Source organism: Dipodomys merriami, unplaced genomic scaffold (assembly GCF_024711535.1).
Source record: "Dipodomys merriami isolate MVZ:Mamm:240054 unplaced genomic scaffold, mDipMer1.0.p SCAF_184, whole genome shotgun sequence".
NCBI classification, from domain to species: Eukaryota; Metazoa; Chordata; class Mammalia; order Rodentia; family Heteromyidae; genus Dipodomys; species Dipodomys merriami.
In genome coordinates, this window is record NW_027203204.1 from 1,594,190 (window position 1) to 1,605,133 (window position 10,944).

Sequence of the window (10,944 nt, forward strand, 5' to 3'; positions counted from 1 at the left end):
TAATATTTAAGTATATGATATTAGTAGCTATATTTGTAATGTTAGCAAAATTATTCATTGTAGCAGCATGTTAAATTGTGACTCCAAGACAAACTTGAGTGCATACATTTTTATTCTTCTTTCTATGTTAAAGTTTTTGTAATACTGTCAACTCCACTTGGTGTTCCCTGCTTACCTACCCTGTGCCAAATACTGTCTTGCCTATTTATGAGACTTAGAAGACGAGGTTTTGTTCTGTTTGACTTGAGTTAGGAACAAAATATGAACTACATTTACATATTTTAAGCAATTGTTTTCTCTTTCTCCATCTCTCTCTTCCTCTCACTTTCTCTTTCTCTGTGGTGCTGGTGCCATGTTGTTGCTTTTGCTAGTTAAACACTCTATTGCTGAATTACAATTTCAGCCTCTACTCCTATTTCATTTCTGAAGATTTTAAGATTAAAAGGCATAGAAAAGGTTTTGTTATAAAAAGGTCTGAAAGGAAATTCCAGGCATTGTAACATGTTGTGATAGTATTATGTCATGATAACTCTGTGATGGATGATATTATCTGCAGTTTAGAGTTGGCCTCAAGAAGCTAAGTAACTGGCCTAAAGTTGACCACCAAGGAAAATGTGAGGAAGGATTTGATTGTAGGTCTTTCTAATTAAAACTTATGTTTCCTCTACAATAGTATAATCTCTCTTGAAGGACTTTTGGGGCAGGTAAAAAAAATTTTCCCCTGAGAGGAAAACTTTGTAAAGATGGACAAATGAACAGGTGCTGGTAGCCCACACATATTTCTGTCTACTCAGGAAGTTGAAGTCTGAGAATCAAGATTTGCATGCAGCCAAACCAGGCATAAAAATCTGAGAGACTCTTATCTCCAACTAACCAGCAAAAAGCCAGAACTTGAGAGGTCAAGTGGTAGACTGCCAGCTTTGAGTGACAAAAGCCAAGCTAGAACCCAGGGCTCTGAGTTCAAACTCTAGTACCAGCATCAGGAAAACAAAAATGTATTTTAAGTTTCTAGAGAATAAAATGTGAGAGGCTTCTTTATGTGTATCAGTGGTTAGCAGCTTTCACTGTGCGAAAAAAACTGTCTATGATAATCCAAATTCCTTTAGACACAAGTGGATCAAAAAAAATTTGGGTGATGCACATAATGGAATTTTATTCATCAGGAAGAATAATATTTTGTCATTTACATAATGAATGATAAATGATGAATCTGGAAAAAGTCAAAGTGAGTAAAATAAGTTAAACTCAGACAAAAGATACATGTTTTCTCTAATGTGGAAGTTAAACCTAAAATAGAATCATATATGAAAATGTATACAAGGTGTGTGCATCTATATATACATGAGCAAACTGATTAAAGTATGGTATATGCAGGGGTGGATTTCCCTTTGAGTAATTAACAGATAGTGTAACAAAGTGAATACCAGGATACTGAAACATGACCAGGTAGACCAATGAATGGTGACAGATTTGGTGGGCAAATACAGTTAGCTTACTGAAATATATGTGTGGAAATGGAAGTAGGCAACTTGGGAGAGTGGTGGGGATGTGACATATGTGAGGGGGCCGAGAATGATGGAAGAATTGTGAAATTGAAACTCCGTTACACAACTATTTGAAAATAATAAAAATTTAAAAATCCTCCCATGGTCCACAGGGTAGTTTGAACCAGTTTCCTCTTTCTTTTTCATAATAGAATTAAAAAACATCTGGACACATTCTTTTCTAACAACTTTTTTTTTTGGGGGGGGGGTGTCCAGTCATGGGGCCTGATCTCTGGGCCTGGGCACTATCCCTCAGCTCTTGAGCCACAGCACCACTTCCTGCTTATGTGGTGCTGAGGAATTGAACCCAGGGCCTCATGCATGCGAGGCAAGCACTCTACCACTGAGCCACCTTCCCAGCCCCTCTAACAACTTTTAACTATAAAGATCAAGGGCAGATTGTTTAGGAATAATGGAATGCAGGCTGAACTAGAAATTTGGCCATTAATTAGCTATGTGGCTCTGGCCAAGTCCATTATACCTCTTTCTGCTATACTTTCCAACAAAGTGAAAGTAATGCTTATCCTACCTAACCAAGGAGAATTTTAGCACAATATAATCTCACTTATCTATGTAAGAATGTTTTAAAAGGTGCTATATAGCCAGGTGCTGGTGATTCATGCCTATAATCCTAGCTACTTAGGAGGCTGAGCTCTGAGGATTGTGGTTTGAAGCCAGCCTGGGCAAAAATGTCTGTGAGGCATATAATTAACCACCAAAAAACCAGAAAGTGGTGCTGTGGCTCAAAGTGATAGAGCACTAACCTTAAGCAAAATAACTTAGGGACGGTGTCCAGGCACTGATAATAAAAAAAAGGTGTGTACCTAAGGTGAATTTCTGTATTATAATAATGTTAGCCAGTAATGACAAATTTTTATTATATATTGCTGCTCTTTCTTCATTATACGTGGCAGATACTTCTAATCAGTCATGACTTACCCCATGTTCATAACTGAATGTATGAATGATACTGGCTTCTTTAGAGTTTTCCATGAATGTTTTGATTTTACTTCTGAACTCTATTCAAATCCTCCATTTTTTTCATTTTAGAACCCATAGTGGACCACTATATTTGAAACTCCTTATTAATGAACTTGTAATTTGTTATTTTAAGTTTTAAATACTTTTTCTTTCTGCTAGTATCTTTCCATCCTATCTGGGTTTTCCTACCCTTTTAGTGAAAGATAATTTTTTATAAAGAGATTGGGGAATTTAAGCTACTCTTGGAGGAACTGAGGAAAAGGAAATTCCTAAATCATTTTCAGCAAGTCACTTGTACATATCAAGAGGAAGTTTACTTAGTACATAGGCCTTAAACATTAGTCCCGCAGAGTATATAACAGATCAGAGATATACTAAGTAGAAAATAAAAGCATCTATCACCCGGAGTGCCACATTTTAAAAAACTGAACTCAAGAATACATATAAAAACTTCCCATGTTCCATTTTTCCAAACATTTGCTTCCTACTTAAAATTAGAGATAGTATTGCCTCTCAGAATAAGCTACCCTATAATTTTATTTCAAAATTTGTTTCCTTTTACTCTTGGGAGGAAGTGATTAATTAGCTGGCTCTGAAAGGCCATCTTTTGGTTCATAGGCCTAAAAGACAGAGTAAGTAAACAATTTGATCATCTAGTTTGATTAATTAAACCACTGAAACCATAAAATCATCTGTCAACTTAGTCAACTATAATAAGATAAATTTCACTACAGCTGATTCCTCCTGGAAACTTTTTTAGGAGTTCTCTTATTCTGCAATGCTACATTACTGCCTCATAATCTAGGCCTTCAGGTAATTTCTTGGTCTTCCTTGTTACTGGAGTTCCCTTCATTTCTAACCATATACTTCTAGTGTGATTCCCCCTGCCCTCATGCAGTATTTACCTTTTTTTTGGTGTCAGTTGTTTTTGTTTTCTTGAGACAGGGTCTTGAAATACAGCCTCAGCTGGACTGAAACTCACCATCCTTTTACCTCAGCCTCCAAGTGCTAAGAGATTAGACATGTGCCACCATGCTCTTGGTTGCTCTTTAATAAACTCCTAAATCAGAGATAAAAAATATCAATCATAAAACTAACTGACCAGTTTGCCAAGAATTGCTAAAATAAATAGCATATATTTCCTTGAAATAATCATTCTCTCTGGAGTTAAATACCTCCTGATGAGATCTAAATTATATATTAATGATTACACTCTGAAATGTTGCTAAAATTAAGGGTTACTTATGCTATGTCTTGATCTACTAGGTCTGTCATGCCATAAAAGAAAGCAATTAAATTAGTTTAACTAGGCTTGTTCTTCACAAAGTGTGTTATTACTCTATAGATGACTACAAGTGGATTTGTGATCATTTTTCTTAGATGTGGAAGTAAAACTTGAAAGTCCATCATTTGCAGCCCTTTTTCTTTATTCACTTTTTTAATATGACAATAAATTGGCCCCTTTCCATTCCCTCAGTGATTTCAAATCAACTCACATAATGTAGTCATTTCTGTCCACTTGTTTATAGTGGAGAGTGAAAGTCTTATGGAAAGTTTTTGCAAATGTTATCTCATCCTAATCCTCTATTTTACTTTAGTTCCTTGTACTTCCTTATGGCTTTCTATTTAATCCATTTCCCTTTTTTATTATTAAAGTTATAGGAATTATTTTTCATATAATCTACCAGATACTATTGGCTTTCTTTTCTCCTTATTAAAGATGCTTTAGATATTTCAGATTATATTTTCATATATGAAGGTAGTGGAAAGTTTACTGGTTAAAATTAAAGACCTTGATTCCAGCTTCAGTTTTCACTGATTATGTAATTTTAGAGAAGTCACTTAAGTTTCCTAAGTTTCTGTTACTTATAATTGATGAAGTAGACAGGCCCTAGTGGTTCACACCTGGTATCCTAGCTACTCAGGAGCCGAGATTTGAGAATTGTGGTTCAAAACCAGCCTGGGCAGAAAAGACTCTTATCTCCAATTAACCACAAAAATCTGGAAGTAGAACTGTGACTCAAGTGGTAGAGAGCTAGTCTTGAGCACAAAAGCTCAAGGACTACACTTAAACCCAGAGTTCAAGGCTAGCACACACATACACAAAAGCTTGAGAGCTCTTAGGTCCTTGAAGTCTTATTCTACCCTGTATTTCTCTATGCTGTTCTATATTTCTTAAATTTTTTCTGTTTATATGTTGACTTGTTTTTCCATGTATATGTTGACTTGTTTTCCCATTATTCTTAGTTTTGTCTTGGTTTGCCAACAGAATTTCTTCTTACTTTTATTTACATTATGATTGGCAATATAGAGCTTTTAGTTTTAGTAGAAAGCATCAGTACAAGCTATCAGATTTGTGAACTTTACAGCTTTAGAAAGATAATACAGTATCTGTAATGTATGTTTCATAACACCAAAATCAAACACTTTAACATTAATATATCTGCAGCAAAGTGTGTGACTGACTATATTAAATGAGATATGTAAAGACTGAAACATCTTGTATTCTTTTGGATTAGATTTACCATTATCAATGAGTTTGGGGCCAGTCTTTAAAAGAAAAACAAAAACTTTACTTTCAGAAATGTTTGGATTTTAGAATTGTAGATTGTGGAACAGTCATAGTTTCACACTATGGATAGCTTTTTTTAAATAACTGTCCATATTGTCTTTTTATTTGTTTATTATTAAAATTTTTGAGTTCTAATAATTCATTCTTTTTGTTTTTTTTCCTTTCCTTGGAATTCAGAACCAGTTTTTGATGGATATTCTTCAAAGGTGCCTTGCAGTTAGCATCAAAACTACACTGCCTAGCTAAGAAATACTGGCATCCTTTGGACAAATTAGTTATACTTGGCTCTTCTGGAGAATCCCAGCCCAGTCTAAATCTTCCTTACATATGAGTCCCCCATTTCTTGCCATTTGTAACTGCTGCTATATTCAGATAATGCCACAAGATGGTGCCCAAATAGCAGGGAATTTCTGTTGCTCACATTTCCAAGTGCCAGTCAGTTTCCCTTAAAGTACAGTCAAATATAGTTGAGGAATTTTGTTAGGGATTCTGCTAATTTGGAAAGGTATGTTGAAATAGCAAGCGTCACTCTAAACTCACCTTGATTTCTGTAATACACCTATCTCATAACCTGCAAAGCCTTTTATAGACATTATCAATCTGGAATAATAGTCCTTGAAAAGAAGCATTTAGGCTTATCACCTGCATTTTATGGTGTCAAGATAAATGACTAGCCATAAAATTAGAACTAGTATTATGGCATCTAACAGTAGTTGGGCCACCCAACCATGTTTGTTATTTACATGATCTTGCCATGTTACCCAGGCTGGTCTGAACCTCTTAGGCTTAAGTGATCCTTCTGCCTTAGCCTTTTGGAACTACAGGCATACAGAAAACCAAGTTTCTGCTGGGCACTGGTGACTCATCGCTGCAATCCTAGCTATTCAGGAGGCTGAGATCTAAAGATTCCAGCCTGGGCAGGAATGTCCATGGGACTCTTACCTCCAATTAACAACCAGAAAACTGGAAGTGGAGCTGTGGCTCAAGTGCTAGCCGTGAGCAGAAAAACTCAGGGACAGCACCCAGGCCCTGAGTTCAAGCCCCATAACTGACAAGAAAAAGAGAGAGAGAGAGAGAGAGAGAGAAAGAACCAAGTTTCTAGATTAAAATTAGAGGTTGATTATCTAGATTTGTACATTTTTTTGTTTTTAAAAAGTTATTTCTTTTTTTTACCAATTATATATGGTAATTTTTTCCATATTCGAATTGTGTATTTTTGAAGATTTTTGATTCCTAGAAGTGCTCTGCAAAAATTTGGTTTGCCTCTGAAGTATTTATTCAACAAGTTTGTAGTAGGGAAATAATGAGGGGAGCCCAATGGCTGCTATTTCAATTTAAACAACACGGTGGAAGGGGAACATTAAAACATATTCTTAATCCTTACTGAAACATTCATACACAGCAGTGCACTAAGAATAATGTGATATTCTGAAGTATTGGTCAGAAAAGTAGAAGTAAAATAAATACTAGCAAGACTCAAAAAATCTGTCTTGCTAGATTCTGACTGTGTGTGTGTGTACGCATGTGTGTATGCATGCTTGTATGCACATATGCATGTGACAGTCCTGGGGTTTAAACTTATGGCTTAGAAACTGTTCCTGACCTTTTTCATTCAAAGCTAGTGCTCTACTGCTTAAGCTACAGCTCCACTTCTGGTTTTTTGGTAGTTAATTGGAGATGAGTCTCATGGGCTTTTCTACCTCAGGCTGGATTTGAACCATAATTCTCAGGTCTGTCTCCCAAGTAGCTGGGATTACAAGCGTGAGCCACCAGCACCAGGTTCTATCTTTACAGAGGTACTGAGGTTTGCACTTGCTAGGCACATGCTCTACTGCTTGAGTCTTATCGCTGTCCCTTTCACATTGGTTATTTCTGAGATAGGTCTTGCTTTTGCCTGGGCCTGCATGAACTGTGATCCTCCTATTTACCTTTCCCTTGTAGCTGGGATGATAGGTATATTCCACCACACTCAGCTTTTTCTGTTGAGATGTGTTCTCATAAACTTTTTTGCTTGGGCTCACCTGGAATTGTGATTCTACTCTCCCCCACCCCTATCTCAACCTCCTGTATAGCTGGGATGAAATGTATGTGCCTTGCATTTTCATGTACTTTTTATTTCTATTAGCCCTTTTTTACTACATAAGAGACATGGTGGGTAGAGTTGGTAGAGTGTATGCTTAGCATGTTCAATGCCCCAAGTTGGATCCTCCGTACTGTTACTGTACACACACACACACACACACACACACACACACACACACACACACACACACACACACACACACACACACACACACACACACACACACACACACACACACACACACACACACACACACACACACACACACACACGGAAACAAAGTGTATTTTTAGTTAAAAAACAACAAAACACATGGACAACGAAAAGAATTAACCCTTAGGATCAGGGTCTACCTGTCTTATGATTAAAGTATTTTGTAATTTGGATTCTAGTCTTATGAAGTATACAATCATGTTTAACACTATGCGTTATTTACAGAGAGAAAGCGGTTGGAAGCCAAACAACGGGAAGACATCTGGGAAGGAAGAGACCTGTCTGCAGTTTGAACATTGCTTAATGAAAAGGATAAATTCCCATGCATTAGAAAATGTTTCATAGTCTTCAAATGAGAGGATCATTCTAGAGCTGTGTACATGCTGAGGTACATGTTAAAGAAAAAGAAAAAGTGGTCAAGACAAAGACTGACAGGGCTAAGAGAGAAGGTAAAATCCTGTGCTCACTCCTAGTTGCAGTTCTTTGCGACTTTTCCTACCATAGTAGATACAGAAGGGAACTATCAAAACATGGAAGATGTGCCATCCAAGAATCCTTTGGAAAGGGTCGTGTACGCATCATGTTTGTATGGTTCATACTTCCCGAGAGATCTAAAGCAAAAGAAGAGCGCAACAGAGGATTCAAACCTGTAGTGATGGGAGATTGAGGCCTTGTAAAGGCAGAATGTTCCTTAGTACCTCACAAAGCCAAGTATAGTAATACTGGGGCAAGTAGGGGGAGCAGTTACAACAACAAGAAGAATGACTGGTGTACTTGGCATACACAGACTTACTCTGCCAGTTCCAGCACTCCAATGATGGTGAACAGCAGCAGCTATGGGTATTTGGACTCCTGAGTTCATACTGATCTCAGTGCCTGGGGCTGCTCCAGCTGCACTTAAGCCAGGGGTCTGCCAGCTTTCTTCTCATAGGAAGCCAGTCTGAGGAGCTGTGTGCCAGTTCCAATTTAAGCAGCAATATGTTGTAAGAGGGAGACATTAAAGGCCATTTTATGACATACATCATCCTGGTATTTATCAGTTTGTCTTTCCCTCAAAAAATAAAACAGGAGACCACCTCTCCTTTTCATGCCTATAATGCCATGCATGGTTTAAATCGATCTGTTGCTTTTCTTGAACCCCAGTGAGTGGAATGCTGACCATTTCTCTGCCCCGACTTATCTTTGGGTTGATAGGTTGCATCTCCTCTGACCTTGACCTCCTTGTGCACCCCAACTTCCTATCTTCCCCCTTTTCTGTCAAATTTGACATCCTGCAGGAAACATCTGGCACACAGCATGTTCTTGGTATGATCTTTTCAGCTTGTGCCAGAGGCACCTGGCAAGCAGCACCAGGCCATCCGTTATAGTGAAAAGCAGCCAGGATGAAATAAATACCTCTAGGCAGTGAGAAATTCTCCAAAGGACACAGGCAGGACAGAGCCACCAACTCAGGCTCTATCTACCTCATACCTGCTTTTTCAATGTGTTGAGAAAGTAGTTCTGCACTGAAGAAGTGCTAGGCCATTAAAGAACAGAAGTAACAGTATCTCTTTGGGCTTTGGACTAAGCCAAAGCCTCTTCATTTTATGGTTTAGTACTCATAACAATGATTGATTCTTTGCATGTTCTAATTCTTGGAAAAAGCTATAGAACATGGTGGAGTGGGACTCTCTTCAAACATACCTTAAATGGCCTTGGGTCTTAGGCCTGGCCTAACTGTTCCTGCTACAGTTCTAGTCCCCGCTCATCAGCATTGTGTGTCTTAATTCCTGGCCATTGTTTATGATCAGTGCTTCCATGTCAAGCTTGGAAGAGTAAATAAGTCATTCTCTTGACCTTCTGACACTCTTTCTGACTTTGGCTTATAGCTGTCGGACTTCATTTCTCTTGTCTTTGTGGAACAAATACCTCTAAGATAATATAGGTCTATTGGAATAGTGTAGCTTCTTTGAATGAAAATTGAGGGAAGGGAGTTACAGCATGACTTCATACTGAATGGTATATTTCTGAGATACCTTTGCTCTGTTTTGGTTCTTCCCCCCAAGTGCTGGTTATGCATTAGGCAAGTACCCTACTATTGAACTACATCCCCAGCTGATGTTTTAATTGTCTAAACCTGAGTGACCTTGAATGTAGAAAAAATAAGTGTTCCTATCACTTACCTCTGAGGGTGTATCCCCTTTCTGACTGTAAGTTGCTTTTCAAGGCATTGCTAATGGTAATGTGTGCTTATTATATCCAGTTTGCATTTCTTTTTGTGTGTATGTGCTGGTACTGGGGGTTGTACTCAGGGCTTCATGCTCTCACTTGGCTTTTTACTTATATCTGGTGTTTTACCACTTGAGCCAAACTTCTACTTCTGGCTTTTTGCTGGTTAACTGGCGCTAAAATTCTGTCAGACTTGTCTGCCCAGGCTGGCTTCAAATTGTGATCCTCAGATCTCAGCTTCTTGAATAGCTAAAATTATAGGCATGAGTCACTGGCACTCGGCTCCAGTTTCTTTGTAATGCTCATAGTTTTAAGAAGTTATATTTGTTCTCATTTTAATATAGTGTTGTAAAAACTTGTGTTTTTTTTTTCAGCTGACAATCAGCCTTTCAGTTTTATAGCAGAGAAAGGATTTTTTTTAAAGAAACATCTGAAAATTTAGAATATTGCTGTATTTACCAAGTTTTGAGTTTATAATATTCTAGTAGTTTGAGTTGCTGTATACTGGCCAATAATGACTATTCCTTAGTCATGTCTAAACCAAGTCTTCACAAATAGGATTTGCTATATAGGCTGCTACAGGCTCAGGGAACAAACTAAGATAAGTAGATCTGTTTGTACAGTATGGCTGCTTTAAAAGAAAATGTTAGCTATTTGGGAAGACAGTTTATACACTCTGCTGTACATATATGATTCATGTGTGTCAAACATCTATACCCCAGGATTATCTGGAATTTATAATAAAAATGAGTTCTAATTTCATAGAGTGAAAGTTTGTGGATTAGCTTCTACAGAGTAAGCTGCGATTCCTAGCACTTCAGTTTCTCTGAGGCCAAAATGTGTCGTGAAAGTCTTCTGAGGTTTTTTACTCTGTCTGGAATTTAGTGGTCAGTATTCTGTTAACATTCCTCATCTAGTTATAAGTCATGCCAGCCACCAATCTTCCCATGTCCTTCCCTTTCAACTAGGTATAACAGCACAACCCTTGTATAGCTTTTTCCAAGAATTAGAAGTGGCCACACCTATCAAACATGTGATGTGGGCAGCAAGACTGAGACTAAGGCCAGTGCTGTCGACTTGGCCTGCTTTTTCTGGCCTCTCAGAAACTAGATAGAGCAGGAAGCCGAGGGAACCTCCCTACCTGCATCTAGTCATCAGTCACCACACTTGGCCCTGCGAGCTGCACATTCTTTCACAGACCATTAGCTGAATGTGTGAGTATAATGTTGTTACTGTTTAGGAGATGTTTGCTAGATCCAACAGGAAATCAGTCCTTCCCTTGTTTACCTAAATTGCCAGGCCAAAATAGGCTCCCTTACTTTGCCTAAAGGAGATGAGGGAGT

At 37.9% G+C, this 10,944-nt stretch overlaps 1 protein-coding gene across 3 annotated transcripts in view; it reads left to right on the top strand.

Annotated features, from left to right (window-relative positions):
• LOC138830138 (coiled-coil domain-containing protein R3HCC1L-like) overlaps positions 1-10,510 on the top strand; it is a 72,667-nt gene extending 62,157 nt beyond the window's left edge. For 2 of the 3 annotated variants that reach the window (XM_070026559.1, XM_070026560.1), the window contains exon 7: positions 7,619-10,509. In XM_070026559.1, coding sequence (XP_069882660.1) covers positions 7,619-7,686 — 68 coding nt within the window. In that variant the 3' untranslated portion in view covers positions 7,687-10,509. Of the gene's footprint in view, positions 1-7,618 lie in introns of all 3 variants that reach the window. The other variant, XM_070026562.1, reaches the window with a different exon arrangement.
• The last annotated feature ends 434 nt before the right edge of the window (positions 10,511-10,944 follow it).